At 38.6% G+C, this 26,767-nt stretch overlaps 4 protein-coding genes across 4 annotated transcripts; 1 reads left to right on the plus strand and 3 right to left on the minus strand.

Annotated features, from left to right (window-relative positions):
* Positions 1 to 10: 10 nt before the first annotated feature.
* LOC124631006 (palmitoyltransferase ZDHHC11-like) lies at positions 11 to 2,461 on the minus strand. The gene has a single exon (XM_047165082.1). The coding sequence runs from the start codon at positions 1,921 to 1,923 to the stop codon at positions 853 to 855; it is 1,071 nt and encodes a 356-aa protein (XP_047021038.1). The 5' UTR covers positions 1,924 to 2,461; the 3' UTR covers positions 11 to 852.
* A 3,659-nt stretch (positions 2,462 to 6,120) lies between these two features.
* LOC124630882 (tRNA-dihydrouridine(16/17) synthase [NAD(P)(+)]-like) lies at positions 6,121 to 9,404 on the minus strand. The gene is made up of 7 exons (XM_047164919.1): positions 8,985 to 9,404; positions 8,743 to 8,902; positions 8,167 to 8,362; positions 7,705 to 7,953; positions 7,086 to 7,341; positions 6,844 to 7,014; positions 6,121 to 6,432 (listed from the first exon to the last, which is right to left on the minus strand). Exons 1-7 carry the CDS (start codon positions 9,198 to 9,200, stop codon positions 6,268 to 6,270), a joined length of 1,413 nt encoding a protein of 470 aa, XP_047020875.1. The 5' UTR covers positions 9,201 to 9,404; the 3' UTR covers positions 6,121 to 6,267.
* A 259-nt stretch (positions 9,405 to 9,663) lies between these two features.
* Positions 9,664 to 14,052, plus strand: LOC124630881 (sphingomyelin phosphodiesterase 4). Its single transcript, XM_047164918.1, has 13 exons — positions 9,664 to 9,965; positions 10,053 to 10,355; positions 10,620 to 10,722; positions 10,958 to 11,174; positions 11,290 to 11,467; positions 11,693 to 11,985; positions 12,135 to 12,315; positions 12,395 to 12,513; positions 12,632 to 12,849; positions 12,933 to 13,063; positions 13,142 to 13,249; positions 13,442 to 13,564; positions 13,665 to 14,052. The coding sequence occupies exons 1-13, from the start codon at positions 9,948 to 9,950 to the stop codon at positions 13,983 to 13,985; spliced, it is 2,313 nt and encodes a 770-aa protein (XP_047020874.1). The 5' UTR covers positions 9,664 to 9,947; the 3' UTR covers positions 13,986 to 14,052.
* A 188-nt stretch (positions 14,053 to 14,240) lies between these two features.
* Positions 14,241 to 26,098, minus strand: LOC124630880 (DNA-directed RNA polymerase III subunit RPC2). The gene is made up of 12 exons (XM_047164917.1): positions 25,773 to 26,098; positions 25,144 to 25,475; positions 23,598 to 23,710; positions 22,952 to 23,127; positions 18,076 to 18,263; positions 17,608 to 17,992; positions 17,151 to 17,514; positions 16,607 to 17,065; positions 15,730 to 16,524; positions 15,517 to 15,653; positions 14,929 to 15,092; positions 14,241 to 14,535 (listed from the first exon to the last, which is right to left on the minus strand). Exons 1-12 carry the CDS (start codon positions 25,845 to 25,847, stop codon positions 14,319 to 14,321), a joined length of 3,405 nt encoding a protein of 1,134 aa, XP_047020873.1. The 5' UTR covers positions 25,848 to 26,098; the 3' UTR covers positions 14,241 to 14,318.
* Between the last annotated feature and the right edge of the window lie 669 nt (positions 26,099 to 26,767).

Below are 26,767 nucleotides of genomic sequence, written 5' to 3' on the forward strand. Positions count from 1 at the left end.
CATTTCTTCCTTCATAGTAAAATTGTATTATCTGCATGATACAAAAGTTTTTACGATACATATTATTTGAAACATCAAAAGCGTGCAGTTTGACAATCAGCAATGACGTAAATTTAATTCTTGATCATTCACTTCACAGGGCTCTTGTAGAAGACCAAATCAAAAAATGGTTATCTACCTATGCAATGACCTACATGACTACCGTTGCTATCTGTGAGATAAGTCTGTGAGTTACATCAAAACAGCGAATAAATTAAACTGACCAAAAACGAGAAAGCACTATTTAATTAGGTAATATATTAATTTTATGACGAACTATTTTGTCCCGTTACTTCAATTTTTTATAGTTGATGTTCCCATTTGTCTTCTATTTACTTACCTAAATATTCGTTATCGGTAACTAGTGTTTGCATCATAGCACATATTTGGCAGGCTGCACTAAGCTTATAAAAAGAACAGGATAGTTAAAATTAGGAGGGGTCAGTTAAAACTAAGCCATATGAACATAACGATTAACGATCGTCCTAATTAATTTGAAGCTTACATAATATTAGTAAAATAATATTATACATAGTGCTCACACAAAGCGCGATAAAAAATGATTTATTCTACTCAAGCTGAGGTAGCTGTCTTCTTCTTTCTAGCTAGATAAGCAAAAGAAGAGAGATAGGACCCCCGTTTCTTCTCTTTCAGTTCGTTAGTTGATATTTTTCACGCATGTGGGTTTTTCTTTAAAATAAAATATTTAGTTAATAAAATGTAAAACATTTCCTTATTATTAAAACAGAACTAAGTATTGTTTAGCATTTTAAAAAGTCGTGAAAAAATTTGAAAAAAGGTACAAACTATACGTTATCTACCACTACTATTTCCATCTTGTGGGTGTACTTTATTCTTATCATATAAAAATATTTTCCTAGCTTTACCTAACTCGTTGTTAATTAATATGCTTATAAAATTTAGAACATTGGCTTCCCCATTCTCTAGGTGTGTAGTACGTGAAACATTCCATTTACTTGTATCAGGGTTTTGTTGACTTTGAATATTCCCGTTTGATTTTCTTATGGCATACAATTCCTGTGACATGCGCCACCTGCAACATTTACAGTTCCTAACATATTTGTAAGGAGGAACTTCTGAGTCCCCACTTCTAACCACATATTCATATGTCGTTACTCCTAGCAGAGAGATGTAAATGTGAAAACAGCACAAATGTAATAAGGCACATCCTATTGCTGTTGATACTACACAAAATATGACTAAAAACGTAAAGAGAGATATTGAATTTCTACAAAAACTCGGCGTTACCGACGTTGTGTTGTATAATGCACTGCAGTTAGTAAAAGTTTGTGCTTCAATACTAAAATATTTTGGATTTGTAAAAAATATCACAATATCTGCGGCACACAGCGATGACGTAAACGCTGATATCATGAACGCTGTAGTGACGCAAGAAATGAACGCCACGTAGTTCCTGCGGCCAATGCAGTTGTTGAGCCACTTGCAGTGGTGGTCGAAGTTCTCCACACATTTGTTGCATATACTGCAATGCTTGGTTCTTCTGCCGCTAGTATGTATATTACACAGATGACATCTTCCATTCTCAATAACGTGTGCGTGGATTTCTCGGTTGAATTCAGGAACATTATAAACTTCTAATTTTCTTAATTCGGTCTCACTGGGGTCTAACAGCGACGCACAAAGATGTGATGAAACGTGAGACACGTACAGCACCGTAAATACCACTAGAGCTATGGTCTTTAACTCGTCAAATTGTATTTTAATAAGAATAAAATAATTTAACGATCCCGTTGCGATGAAGACAATCCATCCGATTATTTGTTGGTGGTTTAGTGGTAATTGAAATCCGTTTAATCTTCTTTGTGGTCTGGGAGATTGATGTGAGGCACAGCATTTGTCCATTGGTATTGTTTACTTTATAATGTTTCCACTTAATGTTACTATGCTGGGTAGTTGTTATTGTCACGTGTTTGGTCTGAACAGCTAGATATTTCACACAAAACCAAAACGACTGGTCCAGGCAAACTACATTTTTCCATAACAAAAATCGAAAACAATAGCAAGCATTAACCTTGTGTTGTTACTTAATTGCTGGTCAAGCCTGTATAATGCGCGCGCATCGTTTCCACTTTGGTATCAATTTCACATTATTATCAATTTTCCACTTCTAGGCTGACCTCATCTTACATACGCAATTAATGGTTCACATATTATGTATAAATTATCGGGTTCTTTAATTATTGTCCTAAAAGGCAATTTACCTATAACAACTGGACAATTTGGTATAGTTGCTATGGTAACAAACAAGTAACTAAAGGGCTTATTCATCATCATCATCATCATCAGCCTATCGCAGTCCACTGCTGGACATAGGCCTCTCCAAGTGCACGCCACTGAGATCTATTTTCGGCTTCTCGCATCCAGCTCCTGCCAGCCGTCTTGCGCAAGTCATCACTCCACCGTGCCTGAGGACGTCCTACACTACGTTTGCCGAGGCGTGGTCTCCACTCTAGAACTCGTTTACCCCAACGGTTATCGGTTCTTCGGCTAATATGGCCAGCCCACTGCCACTTCAGCTTGCTGATTCGGTAGGCTATGTCGATGACCTTGGTTCTCTGACGGATTACCTCATTTCTGATGCGATCCCTCAGAGAAACGCCGAGCATAGCTCTTTCCATAGCCCGCTGAGCGACTTTAAACTTGTGGACCAGCCGTACCGTCAGTGTCCACGTTTCGGCTCCGTAGGTCATGACAGGTAGGACGCACTGATTGAAGACTTTTGTCTTTAGGCACTGTGGGATCGACGATGTTAGGACTCGACGTAGCTTCCCAAATGCAGCCCAACCCAACTGAATTCTCCTATTCACCTCGTCCTCAAAGTTGTTTCTACCTAACTGCAATGTCTGCCCGAGGTATACATATTTCCGAACAACTTCGAGAACGGCGCCGTGTATCGCAATCGGTTCCGGTAGAACATGTTCATAGCCGTGTAGCGACGGCTTAAGAATACACATGTCGCTACCCCTTCTTCCAGTGGGTGTCGTAGAAGTCGACTAATGGAGTAAAAAATGCACCGAACACCGTGCGAGAGAAGGAAAACTCGAAAAAAAAACCCTCTATCAACCCGTCTGGCCAGCGTGATAGCAGTAGGCTAAATTCCTCTATGTGCAGAACCATAAAGCCACGGCCCCTAGTTCCCGGCAGTCCCGTTATTCCCGGTCACGGTGGCGACCGTGGTTACGGCGGGACAGGGGGTGCGAAGAATCTCCGGGTTACGGGAGGCCACCAAACTAAACTGACTCTGGCGACGTACAACGGCCGCACGCTACGGCTTGACTCGCATCTGGCGCAACTCGAGGTGGAACTTGGGAAGATTAGGTGGCACATATTAGGGTTATGTGAAGTTCGAAGAGAGGGGGAGGACACCATAACCCTCGAATCAGGTCACCTAATGTACTTCCGAGAGGGAGACCAACAATCCCAAGGTGGCGTTGGGTTTCTGGTTAATAAGTCCCTAGCTGATAACGTGGTGGAGGTGTCTAGTGTGTCGAACAGGGTAGCGTACCTTATCATAAAGCTCACCGACAGGTATAGCCTCAAGGTAGTGCAAGTGTACGCACCGACCTCGACACATTCAGACGATGAAGTGGAGGATATGTTTGATGATATATCAAGGGCCCTCCACTTCACTACAAAGACCCATTACACCGTTGTCATGGGGGACTTTAACGCTAAAGTGGGAGTACAGATTTGCGGCGAATCGGCAGTAGGATCCCATGGATTTGGAAGCAGGAATCATAGAGGGCAAATGCTCGTCAACTTCCTAGAACGCGAGGGGCTCTTTTTGATGAACTCCTTTTTCAAAAAGCAGCCCCAAAGGAAGTGGACGTGGCAAAGCCCCGATACTATGACTAAAAATGAGATTGACTTCATCATGACGAACAAGAAGCACATATTCAGAGACGTCTCCGTGATCATAGTTCGGCCATTCAGAGAATGCGTTCCTGACACGTCGCGATTGAACTGACGACGTAATAACATTCATTGATTATTGATATAATAATGTTGTTTTAATGCTCCTCAATTGTTAAAACGGTAAACAACCAGCAAAAATATTTTTATCGTAACTGCAACGCCATTGCAAAGTTACGTCGTCAGTTCAATCGCGACGTGTCAGGAACGCATTCTCTGAATGGCCGAACTACAATAGGTTTAATACCGGGAGTGATCACCGACTTGTCCGAGGCTCTCTGAATATCAACTTCAAGGCTGAACGTTTCCGTCTGATGAAGGCCAGGCTCCGACCAACACTGCTCCAAACCATGACAGGATCTGAAACGTTCCAGTCAAATTTGGAGAACCGATTTGCCGCCGTGGAAACCACAACAGACGTTAACCAGAACCACGAATATGTGGTTCGGATCCTCAGGGAGGAAGGTTCGAGATTCTGTAGAATAAGTCTTTCGGAAGAGACATTAGGGCTTATGAAGAAACGACGTGAAAACCCGCCTGTCACTTCGTCAGCTCAGCGGGCTCTAAACCAAGAGATCAACAAGCACGTACGACGCGACCTCCGGTGCTCCAATACTCTGGACATTGAAAGAGCAATTGAGCTGAATCGGGGGTCAAAGGTGTTCGTACAATCTCTTGGAAGAAGCCACTTGACGAAGCTGACCACAACAAGTGGAGAAGTCGTTTCTTCGGTGCCGGCAGTCCTTTCGGAAGTGGAAAATTTCTATGGCCGGTTATACGCATCGCATGCATCTCGACCTGATCCCGGAAATGAGGATTCTAGAGCCACATTAACACGCCATTTCACCGAAGACCTGGCAGAAGTCAGCAGTGGCGAAATCGAGATCGCTCTGAGACAGCTCAAAAATGGAAAAGCCCCTGGCGAGGATGGCATTACAACAGAGCTTTTAAAAGCAGGAGGCAAGCCCGTACTGGGGGAGCTCCAGAAGCTTTTTAATGCCGTCCTCTTTGAAGGGAGAACTCCAGAGGCGTGGAGTAGGAGTGTTGTCGTCCTGTTCTTCAAAAAGGGAGACAAAACCCAGTTGAAGAACTATCGACCCATTTCCCTCCTAAGCCACGTATATAAGCTGTTCTCAAGAGTGATCACGAACCGACTTGCGCGAAGACTCGACGAATTCCAACCACCGGAGCAGGCTGGGTTTCGGAGCGGATACGGCACCATAGACCACATCCACACAGTGCGGCAGATTATACAGAAGACCGAAGAGTATAATCAGCCCCTGTGTCTAGCATTTGTGGACTATGAGAAGGCCTTTGACTCGGTTGAAATCTGGTCTGTTCTGGAGTCCCTGCAGCGTTGTCAAGTAGATTGGCGATACATCCAAGTGATGAGATGTCTCTACGAAGCCGCTACAATGTCCGTCCAAGTACAGAATCAGCAAACAAGGCCCATACCGTTGCATCGAGGAGTGAGACAAGGGGATGTTATTTCCCCGAAACTGTTCACTAATGCAATGGAGGATATGTTCAAGACGCTGAACTGGAAAGGACGCGGCATCAACATCAATGGCGAACACATCTCTCACTTGAGATTTGCTGACGATATCGTCATCATGGCGGAAACGCTGCAGGACCTACAACAGATGCTGAACGACTTGGCTGAATCTTCTCTACGCATCGGCCTACGGATGAACTTGGACAAGGGCTTATTACACTTGACTAAATTCAGTCGTCTAACAGCCAGTTCTTCATCAAAAGTTAAAGCCAAAGTAAAAGTCAAAGTAATGTCTAAAGTAAAAGTAACGGTCAAATTCAATTTTTCTATTAGTTTTGCTGTCACTTTAGCCTTGAAAAAACGTATTTGACCGTTACTTTTACTTTAGACATTACTTTAACTTTAACTTTTGATGAAGAAACTGGCCGTAAATGATTCAGTCACTAAATTCAGTCAAATGTAATCGCATTTAGGAAGGTAGGTTTCATTAAATCATTTAGAAACCTAATTAGACAAACCTAATTAGACGACTGAATTTAGTAAAGTGTAATAAGCCCTTAAGCCCTTAACATAAATCAAGTTTCGGAAACTTACATAGTGTAAATAGGATGGTGCAAAACATAAACAGTATATTATTTAACTCAAATTGTATACGTATTCTGATAAGTGAAAATCATTTTGGGTATAAATTAATTACATGAACCGTGTATTAAAAAAAATAGGTAACTATGCACATATTTACATATTTTCATGAATTTATATAAGAGTATTTGTACAAATTAATGTACTATAATTTTCGGGTTATTTTCACCATTACTAGAAAACTTTTTGGCCGTCTCGCGCCTTGTATGTACCAGTATCCCATGGCCCTTACAGTCTAAATCCTCTTCGTAACATTTATTTCTGCAGCATTTCTTACAGAGTTGATACAGGCATTTTCCTCCCTGAAATCAAACATGTGTTTATAGGTACAATTATACAATATCGTGGAGAGTATCGTATCGTCATTAAAGCCGCATTTTTTGAATGAGCTGCATGAAGAGCGTTCGATTCCCTTGAGTGTTTATGGTAAAATACTTAAAAGTCGTAGTTTCTTTGCGGATTCAGAAACACCTTTTATATAACTTTAGTTTAAAATATACATATATAATCCTTATGCCAAGTAACTCTGTCTGTTGCGCTTTCATGCAAAAACTGCTGAACTGATTTAACTGAAATTATACAAAGATAGTCTAGACTTCTAAGAGCCTGAGAAAGGAATTGGCGACTTTTTATCAGTTTGCTGAGAGTAGTTCTCCCGGGCCACGGGTGAAGCCGCGGGGAACAGCTTAAAGCAAATATATAAAATTTCTCACCAATGGATTGGGACAACTTGTGTTGACACAAATTTGTCCACTTCTACTATTGTTTTGTTGCGCGTCCTGTTTCTCTGGTCTTCTCATTATACGTCTTAATTTTTTCATTTTCTTTCTAGATAAAGGTACACCGTCAATCTCCTCGCAATTTCTTTTCTCAGCAACATTTTTCTACAAAGAAGAACTAATTTAGTAATTATTAAAAATGTTACACCAAATATAAATGTCTTGAATTGTTTTACCTGTACTGTATTCAATTTCTCCATTTTCTCCGTGTGCTCTGCAGGTGACATCCTCACATAAGGTTGGCATATCCATGGAGGCAAAATTAAATTGTATCCAATTCTAGTAATATTTTCATCATTGTCAAATTGCAATTTTCCTTCATGATAAGGCAAATACTTATCTTTAACATTTATGCATACTCTTCTAAAGTCATCCAAGTTTTGAGCTGTTGCCAGAATTTGTCTATCCTCATTGTTTTCTTCAAATGAAAATCTATAATTTAATCAAACTTATTATTGATTTATCGACAATAGTAGTAGTATCCGAAAAAACTCCATTTGAGTAGGCACTTAGCCAAGGCACGCCGCTAGGAGAATTAAGTCCTCTCTTTGAAGTATAGCACGGGAGGAGTCATGGCGCCCTCACCTCCCGCGTGATATACTGAATGATCATGTGAATCGTGCAAGCGATGGAGGCTGCGGAGCGATTGATAGTTCGCATCTCTCATCCCAGCCGCCGCGGTGGACATGGAATTCGCGGTGTTTCACGATCTCCTCAAAGAGAGTCAGCAAGCCCAGCTAAGCTTTATTTAAGAGACTACTCAAATGGAGTGTCTTGCAAAAAAAAAATACTCACATTTTATGGAATATTTTGAATAAATGCCCTCTTATGTAAGAAGATGGACAAGGATATTTGTCTACAAGGTCTAGATATTGTTCAACCATTTCCCATGTCAATGGATTAATTCCTGCAAATATTGCTGGGTTTGTCAGATTACCTTCTGCACTCATAATGCCATCTACCTTTGTGTACTCTAAGCATCTGTATACATCCTCTAAACATTGAATGTTTCCATTTGCAAGCATGGGTATTGATATGGCTTCCCTGAAGAAAATAGCTGATTATTTGTTTATCCATGAAATAAAGCTACATACATTACATAACAAATTGTTATGTAATTATTATTAACAATAAGAACAAAATGTTATCTTCTTGTATCAGCCCAATTGAGATAAATAAATAAATTACTAGAAATCAATTGTACTAGTACTCTTTTAATTAAATTTCCCTGTTACAAGGGAACTGTATAAAACCTACCTTACAGCCTTTATATGTTTCCAACTAGCAATGCCAGTTAGTGGGCCTTTCTGTTCTCTTGTCCTCCCATGGACTGTGAGCATTTGACATCCTGCATTTTGTAACATGAGTGCATATTCTACAGACTTGTCAATACTTTCAAATATCCTCACCTTACATGTTATGGGTATTGACACTGCTTCTGACATAGCTTTCACTGCAATAATTAAGCTTATGAAATATAATAATTAAAAGTTATAACCATATCTATAATCTTGGAGAAGATATGCCATTATGATTTCAGTAATATTTAACTCTAGTGCATTTTGCAGTAGAATGATGTGATATGAATTTCCAAAAATAATAGCATCATGAATAAATACTTCTTAATAGCTCTCTCTGCATTTTTTTAAAACCTGCAGCAAAAATGTCAACTCTTATCATGGAATGCCACACATAATAACTTTATCATATTGTACAGAAGCAATTTATCACATAGTACAATTCTTGTAGAAACTAGTATTATTTTCTTTTATTTTAAGTTTACTTAGGCATAGACAAAAAACACAATGACATGTACATGGAAGAGACAATTACCAATTTTCTTTAGGAGTTCCCAATCATCTTGTAAGAATGATCCATATCTGCCTCTCTTTGCTATAGATTGAGGGCAGCCAAGATTAACGTCAATGGCATCACATTGATGTTCAACTAGTTTTGCTGCAGCTGCCATTGTTTCTGGGTTATTGCCACAAAACTGAAATCAGGATTAGTTATTAGTTAATGATAATCCAAAATAATGACTCAAAATATTTGCATGGAGCACTTGGATGAATTACCTGGACGATTAGCGGACGGTCCTCTTCACAGGTAACCATGTTATCTTTCCTATACTTAGGGTCTTTAGTAAACACATTACTGTGGAACATGGGAGTATAACACAATGTTGCACCGTGTCTTCGGGATAAAAGTCGCCAAGCCAGCTCACTAGCATCTACCATAGGTGCGACTACAAATTTTGGCCGCCCTATGGATTCAAACCAGTCATAAGCCATCTCACAAGATTCAGGAATTTAGTTTGCTCAAACAATTCCCACAAACCGTATGACAAATAAATATGTGTACACCTACACACGTACGTGTGTCGTGGAATCAAAATTGAAGTCAAATAATTATCAATAATGGTCACAAAACTAATAAATACACATTTTTTAACACGTGAAGAGCACAGTGTTGATAAGATGGTATTATGACAGTTACTTGACATTGACAGTATTGACAATATTACTAGTTCAGAAACACGTACTTGGCTGCATCCGGTAACTATTTAGTTATCGGTGACCCTAAAATATGTAGTTGGAAAAAAGCCAAGCCGATGATGACTACGTATGTATGTGTTTTATTTACTCAACTCCGTGCCCAACTATCCACATCCACAACCGCAGCAACAATATCACCGTTGAAGCATACTGTGCTCTGTGGCTTAGACGAAAAAATGACAGCAGACAGTGTCTGTCACTGTCACTCACTATTTGTAACCGGTGTCCGGCCTCGTTTTAATTGTTTTCACAAATTCATACATTTTATCTATTGGCCTGTGATGTAAAGTAAATCTGTTGCTGTTAAAGTATTCTTCCTTTCCTTACTCGAAACTCGGTAATAATGAGTGAAAACGCAAAGTTATAAATCAAGTATCTATTTTACTTTGAAATTCTAAGTGAGCTTTGCGATAATTGTTAACACATTCTTTAGTCGTTAAGCATATTCTTTGAAGTAAAAAAGGAACAAAGATAGTTAAAGAAATGGCACACGATATAATGGTAAATATTATGAATAAACAATATTCTTTCATGGAACTACGTTACTTTGTTGTGTATTAATGTTTATCTCCATTTATTCTGTTTCAGAGTCAGTTTTATGCCAGTCTAAATTTACCTTTACAAGAAAAAGTGGAAGAATTGACGAGGATTATAGATCAGTCAACTCCAAACAAAGATCTTCAGTCATTATTTCCTCAGTTGATAAGTAACATATTCTCAGTTACATTCAACAATGGTTGGGGATTGCGTACAGTTACTTGTGACGCTAAAAAGCAGGCGTTTGAAGCTTTAATTGTTTTCTTTGAACCTCTTGGTCCAATGTTCCGGTTGTGTTACAAACTGTTGTCGGATCCGCAGTTAAAATATAACCTACCTTTAACTGCATTGCCTGTAAGTTTAAACTTAATATTATTAAATTAGGTAACTATTCATAAAACTTTGTATCCAGTGACATTTACAGTAATTATCACTTATAAATTATTATTTTCCATAAGCCACCCTGACCCACTCACACTGTGGGGATTTTTATAGCTTTAAAAATTCAAATGTCTTGGTAATGTCACTAGCATAATGATGTTACCAAGTGTTGTGTGAGAATAGAAGCTAATAGGTAAGTAAATCGTGGAATGATGTACAACACATTTTTTCTTTCAGATGGACTTGCAGATAACTCTGGAAAGGGGCAGATGCCCACAGTTCTACTCAGACATGCTTGTGACAGACCCACAAACTCTCAATGTGGTGGCCCTGGCTCTCAGTATCCTTTAAATAATAGTCTACACCTACTTATAAGCGTTTCAGACTTTCTTTGGTATAATTGTATTACTGACTACAATCAGTTCTACTTGTTCATTTCTTCCTTCTTATTCTGGAGTCTGATCATTATGATATTTCTTTAGCAAAATATACAATGTGTCATAGAATGAATAAGCCTTTTTGTAGAATCAAATTTTTATTTTTGTAAAATAATTTCCTTAATTTTGTGAAATCAGATCCATTTGACTACTACATCATAAACTTTGCTCTTCACCTGGTTAATAACAGCCACCAAACAAGTTCCTGGGAAAACTGGAGTAGTGCATACTTTGCCCTAGCATGTGATTACCTCATGCATTTCCTGCCTGCTGATCCAAATAAATCAGTCTTGCCGCACATACCCAACTATACAGGCAAAGTACCCATGGCTGCACCTCTGCAAACAGCTAATAGGTATTCTGACGCTTTATTTTAAATACCTATTTATTTATTTATTATTCTTGATGTTCCTTATCTAAATTACCTATATTAGATAGGACCAATACATAATAACCAAATATATTTTTAGGCCCTTGTATTCCCCATCGCTGCTACTTATACCTGACCTGTCAGGCTCAAGCATGAGCAATCAACATGCTACATCACAGAATCAGTCACGTAATGAAGTGTGGCGCTCCGAAACAGTGCTGCAGGTGTTCATAGATATATGGATGAGTGTAGAGCAATTTAGCCCCAGAAATGTTGAGGTGAGATCCCATAAAAATATTATTATTCTTTATTGTACACAAAACATTAAAAAAAAAACACAACACAGAGAAGACATGTACAAAGGCGAGCTTAACCCAGAACTGGGTTCTCTAACAGCAAACCTTAGAGATTCAAAATATTTCAATATTCATGTCTGAAGGAAATTATGAATTGCCCTAATAGTTAATTTGCTATCATTTTACAAGTCTTCTTATGATTTTCAGATGTTCCAAAGAAATTATTGTTCAATATCTTCAAGCCCAGAAAGAGTTAGAACTGTCCGGGTTCTCGTAAAACATTTGCACTCTTTCTCTGCCAAATATATGTCAGACCCTGCTGTCCGATCGTCAGCTTTAAGGAAATACGCTCGACAGATAATGTGTGTTCGTGCTTACCATTATATTAAACATTTGGTAACAACCTGGCCCTTGGACGCGTCCTTCAGGCTCGTGATGGAGCTGTGGCTGAGCCTTATCCAACCTTGGAGATATGTTAACAACAACATTACGCAAGATAGGTAAAATCATGTAAATGTACTAATGAAAGGTTTCTGAGCATTATAGGAACTTTATCATTCTCTAAATAAAATGTTTAATATAAAAAAAAAACCTTTTTATAACTGAGAAATTGTATTTTTATAATAGCTACTTCATGTTTTCCTTGCAGGGCTCAAAATTCCAATAACAACCAAGAAGAATTCACTAATACTCTAGATTCCAGTTTTACACAATTCATCGCAGAAAACTTCCCTTCATACACCTGTATATTTCAACTTATACTGCCGAGGTTCATGAGACTGGACTTAAGTGCCTACAAAAATGCTGTAATGTTGTTCAGATTAGGCAAGGTATATCTTCCATACACTAATTCACCATGTGTGCAAAGTTGTCCTGTCACAGCCTCTAATTTTATTTATCCCTTTTCAGGTATTTTCACAACAGCATTTGTGCCCGATTTTATGGAATTTTGAACAAGCAATAACGGACAGCGGGTCATTAAATCCAAGTCCAGATACAAGTTACAATAATTCTGGCATGGAACAAAGGTAAATTCTATAAAGAAACAGTCAAGTTTCAGTCACTTGCATATAAAGAATTCCGTGTAGGAGACTTTCTTGGATTTTAATTTTATAAACATACATGTTCTACATACTTTTGTTACAGTTATACGTACAATGGCGTCTCTTTACACAAATATGTTACAATCGCTAAACAAGCTATATCAGAATTTAATTTGTCCGCCAATTTCGAATATCAACCAATTTGGGGCGATAATATGCGGACATTCGCCTCGCAGTTGGTAAAGAGAATTGTTGCTGCAAAAAATACAGCTGAGAATAATATTGAAGAGTATAATAAGATACTTAGCATACGCCACAAAGGTATGGTTTCATTTTAAAAGACACTGTTACTATCTAATAATATGTTTATCTTAAAAAATATGTTTCTAACTTTATTTTTTTAGGTATATGGGGCGCTATCAAAATTTTCTTGATGATAGAAGACAGTGATGAAGATGTCGCCATATTGGAAGAATCTAAGAAAGTGCCAAATTATCTGACTAGTGCCTTTCACCACTTTTCACACATATTTGGGGTAAAAATATAACACAATTTTCAGATTAATTTAGACGTTATAGTCTTGCAGAGTGTCAATTGTTTGTTTGTTTTTCAGTTAAATGAGAATACTTTAATTGCACCTGAACCTGTTATTGAGGACAGCTCAATGGAACATTCTTCCTACGTCAATACTACGAGTTTTCCACTGTCCATCACCAATAAGGTAAAATTTTACATCTCGTATCCAAAATCACGAGGCAATATGCTATTTTCTTTTTTTAAGTAACCATTTGAAATGGTTTGTTTTCGTACAAAACCCGTGGTACGGCAACATTGTAAATCGTCGATCGTTTGCAGTATGAGTGGCAAACAGAACTTCAATTTGAAAAAAAAACTCTTATTTATTCATTTACAGCTTCGCAGCAAACCTACCAAAGTGCACTATATGGGCGACCCAGACTTGATGCCAATAACGTCCTACGAAAGCACTATATTAGTCAGGATGTTGTACCACATAGCATCAAGATTGAATGAGTTGGTAAGATTAAATCAGTGATATAAATTCAAACGTTAATTAATGGACCAATAGGAACTTAGATAATGCGATTTGTATATTAATGAACTGTTTAACTTTTCAGTATGGAGATGACTTAGCAAGACTTTGGAACAGAAACGACCTATGCGGCTTCATGGCCCGTGAGGTGTTGCAGGCGCCATACACGATCCATAATTACGTGAAGGATGTGACGAATCATCAGAACATAGTGAGTCAGGAGCTGCCCCCGCGCCTGTCGCTGCGTCGCCTCGGCTCCCACGCTTTTGTCGTTTGGCTCACAATCGGCTACATCACCATGAAACTCTTTTCCTTCAGTGGTTTCTTTTACGTGTTTGTGTTAGTCATTTTGTGGATAACGTTTGTTTTCACTAAAGCTAGTTTTAAAATGTTAAGATTAATTTAAATCAGGAATAATGTTCAATTTTTATAAAAGATTTATTCTTGCATTGAATAAATTATTTTTTTATGGATTTGTGTTTTTTCATCATCGTCATCTAAGTACCCAATTCCCAAAAATATATACAAAAGTATTAAAAAAAATCACAGTAAAAAACATCGCCAAGCCTTGCACAATTTTACCTAAACTAACTTTTTAACTAAAGGTAAACAACCTCCACCAGACTCTATAGTTAAGTACCAATCACAATAAAACACTGCATAATTTTAACGTTTATTTTATTAGCACTTAGCAATTAACATAGAAATATAAACATAAAAAATAACAGTAGCTTACAAGCTAGCAATATTTCTTCAACGTTAGCTTGGGTACAATATTCATAGAGGCTAGTTCTTGGAAGAGCAGCTTGCAGGCGTAGGGCATGTCGACGCTGGAGACGGCGGCGGACGAGTGGCAGGCGTGGCACCACGCGCGGCTCGCCAGTCGCCCGCATGCGCCGCAGATGTCAGCACTGAATGCGTCCGATGCGAGCATCAGGCGTTCCATTAGCAACATACTGGAAATGGAAATACATATTAGGTATTACATGAGACAATATACATTATTGGTGCAACCCCAACCAAACCGTACTTATTCTGGCGGCGTTTTATCGATATTTGACTCACTAGCGACTCTTGACTTCAAAATTCAACATGTTATGCTATGAAAACGCAGTTTTCAGCTGTAGGTACATGTTAAAATAAAGAAGTACTATATTTAAATAAAAGACTTGAGTCTCATATTTAATAGCAAATCCATGGCGCTGTTGAAAAGATCGAGCTTTACATAGCTGAGTATAAAGAAAAAAAAACAGCATGTGAGGTGGTTTCAAAAATATCATGCTGTCCTGACGAGTGAATGTATACCCGAGTGAATGTATAACCATAATTTAGTTTAGAGTCAAGCTTACCTAGCGCCGTAACCAATGAGACAGTCCCGCTCCATCTCCCCGAGGCGCAGGCCGCCGTCGCGCGAGCGTCCCTCGGTGGGCTGGCGCGTGAGCACGGCGCGCGGGCCGCGGGCGCGAGCGTGCATCTTGTCCTGTACCATGTGCTTCAGTTTCTGGTAGTACACCTAAACAATAACGAGGGTTTTATTTATTTACAAATTTTTGTACACACACATAATAAAGAAAGATGACAGGAAAGAAAGAATTTACAAAGGTAACGCTTATTTCTTCCAGCATACCTGCGAAAGGAAAAAGAATAAAAATTTTATTGAGGAAAAACCATTTTACTGAAAGATTTTTTTGAGAAGATATGGATTAGGGATCTGTCATGTATGCAAATAGACAAAACTAGCTTTGGTCCGCGGTTTCAGTCGCGTCCCGAGGAAAATAATTCCCGCACATGGATAAAAAGTAGACCAATATGTTATTTAGATAATATTTATATGGGATAGATTTTCGCGTGGAAGAGGAACAAACTTTGATAGCTACATACTTTCGCGTTTGTAATATTAGTAGGATAATCGAACTTAACATAGTCCTAATACTTACAGGACCAGAATAAATATAAGCTTCCAAAGGTTCTCCAGTCAATCCAGAGTAAAATATATCCTTTCCATGATAGTTGTATCCGTGTTTTTCTAACTCCTGACATACATCGCGAACCTTAGAACCGCCGAATGCAGTGCCTGAAAAAAACAAACAAAGTTGGAATCGCTAAAAGCTAAAACTAAATAAAAGAGCAAAGTTGCAAAGTAAACATACCATAGTGAAATTTCCCTTCCATCAACCCAGCTTTTCCCGCTAACAGTTCGATAGTTTTTCCGACAGTCATTCTAGAAGGGAAACCATGCGGGTTCATGATCATGTCAGGGCAGATGCCTCTGTCATTAAATGGCATGTCCTCTTGCTGCACAATCAAACCAGTCACACCTTTCTGCCCGTGCCGGGAACTGAATTTATCACCTATCTCCGGAATGCGTGTTTGTCGTAACAATATCTTGATGAGAAATGCATCTTCGGAGTTCGACGACACCATAACTTTTTCGATGTAAGACTCGACTGGACCTTTGTACGTGATGGGAACATCCTTGTAATCCACCTGTTGTGGCTGCCCCTGCGTAACAGTGCTTAAAGTTGCTGGTGGCATCTGCTTATTTATTAAAACTTGTCTATTCTCAACCATTTCTCCGGGTGCAGCTATACCATCTGTATCAAGAATTTCATGCGCTCTAATAACTTTTCCTGTAGTTGCATCTCTCGAAGGTCCCAAAATCCTATCGGAGGTTTGATTGCTGTATCTCTTCATAGTGGTCTTGGCGCTTTTGTAGACGAGGCACCGGCCATAGCCGCGGTCGATGGACGCTCGGTTCAGAATCAACGCGTCTTCAATATCGTAGCCGCTGTAACTCATGACGGCTACTGTGGCGTTCTGCCCAGCCGGCAGTTTGTCAAAATTAGTCAACTCTATGGTCCTAGTCTTAACCATCGGACATTGCGGGTAGACTAAGTTGTACATAAGCGTATCTATTCTGTTTTTCTGGTTGTAGCCGATTGTACCTAAAAATATATGAACAGTCAGTAAATTATTGATCTAAAATGTAAATAATTAGATCATAAGTATCTGCGACAGTGTACTTACCCATTGCCTGTTTACCCATAGCACATTGGTAGGTATTTCTTGGACTCTGATTGTGATGCGGGTAAGGAACAAGGCCAGCACAGACACCGAGGATTGTGAATGGCTCAATTTCTAAATGCGTGGTCACATATGGATCTATTTCTGCTTCAACGGTGGCTATGTGGCTGTCATTCTCCTCATTCACATCTAGGTACTCAATCAGTCCATCATTTAGAAAGTCTTGGAACTTTCTAATTCCTCTATTCAACTCATTTATATGGAATTGTTGAACTAGTGGATAACCCTTTTCTACAATGATGTATGGCCTGCAGAGCCTTCCGCCATCGCTACAAATGTAGACAGTCCTCTGATTGTGATTAGGGTAAATTGAAACGAAGGCCGATATGAGGCCACGTCGTCGGAACATTCGAAAAACTTTTATAAGCCTTTTGTATTGCCTTGATACTCCAAGAATATTACCTAAAAAAAAGAATAACATTTATAACATACCGTTCTTTATTCTGAACCTTAGGTCTCCGTAACTTTCAGTCAAGTAAAGCCTCACCATTAAGGAACACCATGTACACAGCTGGGTGGTTAATTTCCTCGCCGCCTAATAGTCTAACGTCTTCAACGCCTGCATTACGCGCTAACCTCGCGATAGGTTCTTCGGAACACTCAGTAGTAATATGAGTCATTAGCGCCAAGTTCTTTACAAGACCGCAGGCTTCACCTTCAGGAGTATCAGAAGGACACAACATGCCCCACTGGGAAGGTTGCAGAGATCGCGGCCCTGACACCTTCCTCGTCTTTTCAAATTGAGAATTCACTCTGGTCATCATACCCAAAGCTGATATATAACTAAGGCGACTCAGCACTTGAGTCACTCCATGCCTCTCCATTTTAAATCTTTTAATCGTCCAGTTACCCTAGAAAGGAATAATTTTAATAATCTATGAAATCTAGAAGAGACTTTAGATTTTTTTATTTATGCTTTGCCAATTCAGTATTGAAAAACTTACAGAAGAAATAGCAGCAAACAATCCATTAGCAATCAAATCTGGTCTCATATGTTTGACAACATCAAATGGTGCAGCTTTAACTTTAGGTATTATTTTGTCTGCAATTGATTTCAATTCCCAATTGAACCTTTTGAACAGATCTTCAAACATTAAAGCTAGTAAAGAGCCGGCAAGCTCAAGTCTCTTGTTTCCATAGTAATCGGGATCATCTATAGCAGCCTTATTGGTTTCAGCTTCAATAACCCTTTTCACCATTATAGCTAGATAAATAGCTTTTACATAGAAATTGAAGTTTTCAACTGCAACATGTGCTAGGATAGTTGTTGCTAGAAGATCTCTGGCTTCATCAACAGGAGTGCGGACTTTAGCAGTGCCTGACTGAAACCTGAAACCAATCATTTATGTCCATAAAGTTAACTATCGGAATTGCTCCATATGTACACATAGCACTTAGTTCTATTGACATACCTTTTAACCTTCAATTTACTTCCAATGTAGGCAAGAGCTTGGTTTTGGGTAAATATTTTTAAATTATGACAATCCATAATGCAAGGAGCCATCTTCTTCAATGAAGTATCATCTGTGCCAATAAGTTGCATAATTTCTTGGTCACTACAGATACCCATAGCCTTGAAGGCAACAGCAATAGGAATATCCTGAAAAAACGAAACTCAATACTATTACATTTCATAATTTTAATTCAAATATACCAAAAATTTGGTAGAAACAGTAAGACACTAATAGTAAGTCCTTCACTGCCCGGGCCACGAGAAAGGAAAATCTCTTTAATAAATTACCCCAATCCTACGGTGGGAAACGTGCCAAAAGGATGAATGGCTAGTGGTTACTAGTCTCTAGCGCCAACCTCGGTGGACCTGGCAAACGCCGTTGTATTAAGCCTTCTTGAGGGGATGGGCGTCACCCCTCTTGTGACCTACTATATAGATCGACCCTACTCGTGGGAACACTATGGAATATACCGATAATAATAAAACTAATAATCCTAAAAATACAACAAACATTGTACAGCAGATATTTTACCCGAGCATGTTTGAGAGGGTGAGAAGCAACTCATTGGGAGCTCTGCCAAAAGAGATACAAAAACCGATTGAAAAGCCAAAACAACCCATGGAAAGTCCACAAAAATCTCTTAAACCCCAACAATCTGTGGAAAATGAAACTGCGCTCTCTAATCCAGATGACACTCAAAAAGAAGTATGGCAAAACGACAGAATACCGAACAGAAGCAACAAGAGAAAGCAAACAAGCCCAATACTTAATGACACACAAAAAAAGCTGAAGAACACTACAAATTTTGCGATCCCAACAAGTAACACCTTTGAAATCCTCAATGAGGACACTACAAAGGAAGCAGAACGGATGGAAAAAGAGTACATTCCGAAGCCTGAACCAATATTTGCCACTGGTGTCCTCAACGTCGGCTCTTTAAAGGAAGCACTCTCCAAAGTCACAACTAGTGAAATGTACCTCATTACTGCGCTAAGGTCTGGACATGTTGTAAAAATCATGCCTAAAGACATTCAAACTTATAAAATGATCAGAGAGAATTTCATATCCAACAACATCTCCCACTATACATACCAACTTAAAAGTGAAAGAGCATACCGAGTGGTTCTACGCGGACTACACGCGTCAGAGCAAACCGCACAAATAGCTCAGGAATTAAAAGAGATCGGATACGAAGTGAGGCAGGTAGTGAATGTACGCCATCGAGCTACAAAAGAGCCACTCCCCATATTTTTCGTAGACCTGGAACCAAATCCAAACAATAAGAACATATTTAACGTCAAATATATAAACAACATGAAGATTACGTTTGAAGCTCCGCATAAAAAACAAGAGATCCTTCAATGTAAAAGATGTCAAAGATTTGGACACTCTAAGAACCAGTGCAATAGGCCATACAGATGCGTGAAATGTGGTAGTGATCACCCGACAAATACCTGTACCAAACAACCTCATACCGATGCCACTTGTGCAAACTGTAATGAGAAACACCCTGCAAGCTATAAGGGCTGCCAAACATATAAACAGTACAGGGAAAGGATTACAAAATCCAAACCTAAAGCAAGTCAACTTGCCATCAAAACTACTGCCAAGGGCAGTAACCGAGAGGATCGCACAGAACCAAATCAGACCAACATGCCCAAAACATACGCACAGATTACTGCTACAAAAACACTGGAACAAAACCATAACATTCAGCATGACAGGAAAACTGAGCTAAACAACACAGCAGAGCTTATGCACTTGATGTTAGATAAACTCCAGAAAAATATGATGACAATGGTTGAAAAAATGATGGACAAAATGATGGAGCGTATGATCCAGCTAGTGAACAGCCTGCTAGTAAAATGATTCATCACCTCCGAGTGCTAACTTGGAACGCCAATGGCTTGACGGATAGACGTCAAGAACTAGAAACCTTCCTTCATACAGAAATGATTGATGTAGCTTTAATATCGGAAACTAGATTCACGCGCATGACTCACATCAGCATCAAAAACTACAGAATATACACAACAAACCACCCTTCTGGTAACTCCCATGGTGGGACGGCAGTTATCATTAAGAATAACTTAAAACACTACTCAATAGAAGATTACAGTACAGAAAAAATTCAAGCAACATCAGTTAAGCTCCTGGGAAAAAAATTCGATACTGTATTTTCCGCTGTATATTGTCCCCCTAAACACACTATAAAAGCTGAGGATTTCAAAAATTATTTTTCGACATTGAGTTCAAGATTTGTGTGTGGAGGTGACTGGAACTCTAAACACATAAAATGGGGCTCTAGATTGATTAACACTAGAGGAAGACAACTACATAAAGCCACCGAAGATATGAAGTTGGAATGCTTTTCAGGTACTGAACCCACACACTGGCCTACGGATAGAAATAAAATCCCTGATGTGCTTGACTTCTTTATTGCAAAAAACCTGAGTCCCAATTACACGAAAATCGAACACCTTACGGACTTAACCTCAGATCACACTCCTATCGTCCTTAACATAAGCACCAATGTCTTTCTAATAGAACCACCATTCAAAATATATAACCGTAAGACAACTGACTGGGATGTCTACAGAGAAATAATAAACAGCGACTTAAAATTAATAACTAAAATAACCACAGGAGAACGTATTGAAAAGGAAATAGAACATCTTAATATTACTATTCACAAAGCTGCTACAGTTGCGACCCCTAAAAGGAAAGGCAAAGGTATACCATTTCAATATAATAGTTACCCACAGTACATCAAAGACAAAGTAAAAGAACGACGAAGGCTTCGGAAGATATGGCATTCTACCGGCTACCCAAGTGACAAAACACAATTCAATAAATACTCGGCAGAACCTAAAAAACCTCATAGATACTTTTGAAAATGACAACATGCAAAATTTTTTATCAAACCTTAGTCCAAAACTGGACACTAACTACTCACTCTGGAAGGTCACAAAAAACCTAAAGCGACCCAAAATTCACACGCCACCAGTGAACAACAACAAGGGAGGTTGGGCTAGATCGGACCTAGAAAAGGCAATCACTTTCGCGGAACACCTAAGCACAGTCTTCCAGCCTTTGGTCAACACAGAACACCAAGAAAATCCTAAAATCAAAGAATTCCTAGAATCACCAACCCAATTGTGTTTACCTCTGAAAAGCACTGGCCCTAAAGAAGTCATAAGGGAAATTAAAAACCTACAAGATGGCAAAGCACCTGGGTATGATAACATTGATGCAACTTTGCTAAAACATCTACCTTTCAAAGGTATCATGAAACTGGTTAACATGTTTAATGCCTGCCTAAGACTGCAAATCTTCCCTGGCCAGTGGAAGGTCGCTCAGGTAGTAATGGTACCAAAACCGGGCAAACCCCCACAACTGACTGCCTCATACAGGCCTATTAGCCTGTTGCCTGTTATTGGAAAGCTGTTTGAGAGGATCTTGCTGAACAGAATCAAAGGCCACCTTGACTCAGCGCTGCCTAACCATCAATTTGGATTCCGTGAAAAACATGGAACAGTCGAGCAAGTTCACCGCCTTGTAAACAATATAAGTGGAAGTTTAGAAAAAAAACTATACTGCTCGGCTGTGTTTCTAGATATTAGTCAAGCATTTGACAAAGTCTGGCATGCAGGTCTCCTGTACAAACTAAAACAGGCTCTCCCCCATTGCTTCTTCCACATCTTACAATCGTATCTGGATAAAAGGTGCTTTCAAATGAAACAAAACAATGAACTGTCCGGCCTGTACGAAATAAAATCAGGAGTCCCACAAGGAAGTATACTGGGCCCTATTCTCTACCTCATATTCACCGCAGACATCCCAACCGACGACCACACTATGATTGCCACATACGCTGACGATACTGCACTAATGTCATCTCATAGAGATCCGGCGATTGCCTCCCAGGCCACTCAAAATCACCTCGACGAACTTGAGAAGTGGCTGAAGCAGTGGAAAATTAAGGCAAATGAGACCAAGTCCGTACACGTCACATTTACTTTGAATAAAGAAACTTGTCCTCCTGTTAAATTAAACAATAAAGAGATCCCACAGGCAGAAAACGCAAAATATCTAGGGATACATCTAGACAGGAGACTCACTTGGCAAAAGCACATCTGGGCAAAGCGATTACAACTAGATGAAAAACTCCGTAGTCTAAACTGGCTGATTGGGAGAAACTCTCAATTAAATGACAGCAGCAAAATGATGGTATACAAAGCAATCATAAAACCTGTTTGGACCTACGGCATACAACTTTGGGGAACCGCCAGCAATAGTAACATCGACATACTAGAAAGGTTCCAAACGAAAGCACTACGTACCATGTATGGAATCCCAAAATGCATCAGCAACAGATACATGTACCTCGACCTGGGTGTTAATACTGTCAGACAAGAAATAGCCATGAGCAGCGTAAAATACCAGCACAGGCTGGCTGATCACGTTAACGAGCTAGCTAAAAAACTTAGCGGGGAAGGTGGACAACAACATTATAGACTTAAAAGACATGACATCTCTAACCTAAGCAAGAGATTCAACTGACTCAGAGAGAGTTCATAGTACTGGAATACTAAATAACTGTGAACCTCGTTTACGACATTTTGCTCTGACACAGCTCAGTCAAACGAATGGCTTATTGTTCTAAAACAGATTGCCAGGACGCAGAGTAGACACATAAAAAAAAAAAAAAAAAAAAAAAATAGTAAGTCCTCTAAGTTAAGAATAGGCCATTTGGCACAGTTTGTGAATATAACATGTGTATAATACCTGTGTTACATAAACTTTATAAAATACAAATAAATTGAAAACTCACATCAGACAAAGCATTATGTCTCAACACGTATTTGCCATTCTTCACTATAACATTAGTTCTAGTTTTCTTTTCATGAGTAGAACTGGTAACTTGACATTGTATAGCTCCCATGAATTCATCAACAATCATCCTATTCCTGGACAACTGTTCTTGGATCAATATCACTTTTTCTTGTCCTACAAAAAAAGAACAAAATATAAAAGATCCTACAAAAAATATTAAAGATTTATTCAACATCTTGTATAACAGAAATAAAAAGGTACATCCTACTTATATTATAAATGTGAAAGTTTGTGAGAATGTATGGATGTATGTTTGTTATTCAATCACGCAAAAACGGCTGGACCGATTTGATTGAAATTTGGTATGTAGATAGGTGATACCCTGGATTGACACATAGGCTACTTTTTATCACCACACCACGCGGGCGAAGCCGCTAGCGGAAGCTAGTACATATATAAATTTAAGTTTCAATATAATTAATTAGTATATTAACATGCCAAAAAAGCTTTTTTCATAATACATATTAGCCAATTGCCTTCTCATGGTATAACATACTCATGGAAGCCGACCCTAACATAGTTGGGAAAAAGGCTCGGAGGATGATGATGATGATGTTATAACATACTCATGTTGTGAAGCATACCTCTGATGATGAAATAACCGCCTGGGTCATGTGGACACTCATTCAGCTGTGCTAGCTCAAAGTCAGACTTATTTGTCAGGACACAATTAGAAGACCTCAACATCAATGGCATTCTGTAATGTTATGATAGATTCATTATTATAAGTAAGTAGGGTAAATACGCCAAATGTCGGCCTCCCCCCAAACTTCGGCCGTCTGTACATTTTCAGCTTGCATTCATTCAAAAGGTAATTAAGTGTTAGTTTTGCTCCTCGAATTGCAACCTTGGTTTATACTCTATACGTACAAATCGTTACTATCCGATTCTGTCACTTACTCTTCTCATACTGAGCGTCAGTAGCGATTGCGCCGTTGAAACATCAAATTCGCACGTAAAGTAGCTTACTCGAAGTGAATACTCACATTTTGGGGATTGATATTAGAACGATAAAACATTTATTTATTTTTGTTTTAAGCTTGATTGTCACTAATGGGTTATTTTTACTATATTTTAAGATAGTTTTTTCAGCGTTTTGCGTATATTTTTCAAGGAAAAATAGGAGGCCGCCATTAGGACAACAGTTTTGACTTAAAACCGGAGTCTCGGCCGTGGCCGACTTAAAGCAAATGCAGTCTATTTTATAAATTCCTATTGTACTAATTCCGTTGGCTTAACAAGAGAATTTGCAAAGCTTATAGGCAAATAGATCTATTTTACGTTTAATAGCCAAATAACGGCCGGGGTGATATTAGTTGAATCTCGAGAAATAAGGTACAAGAAATAGGGGCCGACATTAGAATCGTAAATAATCGTAATGTCGACCAGCCTCGAACTCAAGCGCCACTATACAGGCTGATGAAAAAATACTTTTATATTTTTTCATTTTCTCAAAATGAAATAATTTATTTATTATAATTCATTATATCGTATAGGAGTTAAGTTTAAATGTAGGAGTTGACAGTATTGTAGGCATGTTTATGGTAGCTTTATAGTTTGATACTTGCTATCTATTAAACCGTTCTTATTAGCTTAAAAAATATAAATGGTTGGTCGTGAATACGACTTTTTTTGTTTAGGGGAAACAAAAAAAATATTTTACTATAAATTAAACAAATACAATTACAAATGTATACTTAGTATTATATTATAATTCTGCTAAAATAAATCATGTTAATAATATTTGTCACTGCCTTAATTTAAAACAGCCTATACCTGGCCGACATTTGGAAAAAACGCAACCGACCTTGGGCCGTGAATGGCCGACTTTAGGGTTTTTCTGTTCTCGACGCATCTAAGCCTTATTACTTTTTTCTTTTCGTAGAAATATCAATCTTATGCCTATAAACATGACATAGCTTAATCAAACTATCCAAAACCGCATCAGAAACTATCTTTCGTTGGAAACTGACGGTGCTATAGCGAACCGCAATCAGAAAATCGCTAAGGGGGCCGACATTTGGCGTATTTACCCTAATGATCAAGTATTCAAGAATTATTTTTAATGAAAAATGGTAAAAAGTAGTTATCTATGGAATAAGGTTTGAAATAGGAATGACAAATGTTCACCTGCCAATTAGCTGTTTGTTCTTGATGACCCGTTGGTTGCCTCGAATGTACTCTATGTCTACTGTTATTGGTGCTGAATATGTCATATCTCTAAGCCTGCACTCATGCGGTGTTGTGGGCTTAGTAACATTGTAACCTTCTTCTAAATCTGGCGTCCCAACATATGCATTGAGGTATTTAATGTAAAATAATGGGTCAGCATCACAAAACACTTTTTCGTTAGCTTGAACTATTTTCTTTATTTCCACATTTATAAAATAGTTAAAGGAATCAATGTGCTGTTTTACTAATCCCTTTACTTGCAGAAAAGATGGCACTAATTTCCATTTATCCTGTGAACAAAAATACAACGTGAGAGCATGTTGATTTAATGGATATATTTACTGCTAGCCGCATATGGATAAAAAAAGTATATTATTATACAACTTGACAGTAACAGCCTCTCAAGTTTAATCAAAATCCTTCAAGTAGGTAGTTTTAGAAAGGGCAACAATACAAACTAACATAATCAATACACAATCACAGTTTTTAAAGATCTTTTAATGGCAGTCCAGCAGTCTTCAGTCTTAGATTTCTATAAACAAATATATTGACAGAGATACAGAGAAAAGTATTAGGAAGCAACTAACCTCTACAGTTTTTATAGGTTCTCGCGAACCTTTAGAGGAGTCCCAATCATTTTGCCTTTTATTTATCTCCCCCATTTTAAGATTTAAAACCGGCCCAGCTGTTTTTCACATGAAGACTAAGCAGGCATTAAGATTTTGATCCAGGAAGCGATCTATCCATTGTGAAAAGTAGCACTAGCTATCCCTGACGCTTTGGAAATTGTAAGCTTAATTTGAGAGCAATAATTAGTAATTTCTGGAAGTTTAGGAGGTTATAGTATAACAAAATTGTTCTGAAATGCAATCGAAGCATGAAGAAAGCCAGAAAGCACTTGTTGTGACAGCTGACATTGGATTTGTCAGTTTTGTCACTGTCAGTCTGCCAAGGTCTGTCACTTGCTTCTACCAAGAATCGTTAAATGTTATGGAGTCCACCGTTTCACAAAATTCTTGGGTTGGCCGGGTAACTGGATTGAGAAGGTCAGACAGGCAGTCGCTCCTTGTAAAACACTGGTACTCAGCTGCACCTGGTTACTATGCCTCTGCAAGCTGACCCCAACATAGTTTTGAAAAGGCTAGGTAGATGTATTATTGTATGTACAACCTCTTTGGTTAGGTATGTACATAGCCGAAAAATTGATAGAAGTGTGTTAAAAAAAAAAAAAAAATGAAATGTCAGTTGTTGTAAAAAGCTTGTTATGTGTGAATTTATAAAATTAAATATATAATTGGACCCTCTTGAAGACTTTAAGACTTTTAGTATCCATTTGACGTCGGAGGATTTTTATTCCACCAATTACGCATCTGCATTAGGTTACGGGCCAGCGGAAAATCTTTCCCGTCAATATGGAAAATTTTACTACTAAAATTCAAATCGGTCAGCTCAAAGGCAGTGAAAATTGGGCTACATGGAAGTATAAAGTTTCCGTCATGTTGCGTGGCACAGAAGGCGCCATGGAGGCAGCAGAAGGAAAGCTTCGGAAGCCGATTTTAGGAACAGGCGATGGTGCTGTGAT

The sequence above is a fragment of the Helicoverpa zea genome, chromosome 6, assembly GCF_022581195.2.
Source record: "Helicoverpa zea isolate HzStark_Cry1AcR chromosome 6, ilHelZeax1.1, whole genome shotgun sequence".
Taxonomy (NCBI): Eukaryota; Metazoa; Arthropoda; class Insecta; order Lepidoptera; family Noctuidae; genus Helicoverpa; species Helicoverpa zea.

Bases quoted from the DNA above. Each gene is read 5' to 3' on its own strand.
- LOC124631006 (XM_047165082.1), bottom strand. From the start codon at position 1,923: ATGGACAAATGCTGTGCCTCACATCAATCTCCCAGACCACAAAGAAGA.
- LOC124630882 (XM_047164919.1), bottom strand. From the start codon at position 9,200: ATGGCTTATGACTGGTTTGAATCCATAGGGCGGCCAAAATTTGTAGTC. The intron at 8,903-8,984 runs GTAATTCATCCA...TCCTGATTTCAG, and splicing joins ACCGTCCGCTAATCGTCCAG to TTTTGTGGCAATAACCCAGA. The intron at 6,433-6,843 runs GTGAGAAATTTT...GTTTGATTTCAG, and splicing joins CAAGTTGTCCCAATCCATTG to GGAGGAAAATGCCTGTATCA.
- LOC124630881 (XM_047164918.1), top strand. The intron at 10,356-10,619 runs GTAAGTTTAAAC...TTTTTCTTTCAG, and splicing joins TACCTTTAACTGCATTGCCT to ATGGACTTGCAGATAACTCT. The intron at 13,565-13,664 runs GTAAGATTAAAT...TTAACTTTTCAG, and splicing joins CATCAAGATTGAATGAGTTG to TATGGAGATGACTTAGCAAG.
- LOC124630880 (XM_047164917.1), bottom strand. From the start codon at position 25,847: ATGGGGGAGATAAATAAAAGGCAAAATGATTGGGACTCCTCTAAAGGT. The intron at 23,711-25,143 runs GTGAACATTTGT...ATAACATTACAG, and splicing joins AACAAACAGCTAATTGGCAG to AATGCCATTGATGTTGAGGT. The intron at 17,515-17,607 runs GTAAGTTTTTCA...ATTCCTTTCTAG, and splicing joins TGTTTGCTGCTATTTCTTCT to GGTAACTGGACGATTAAAAG.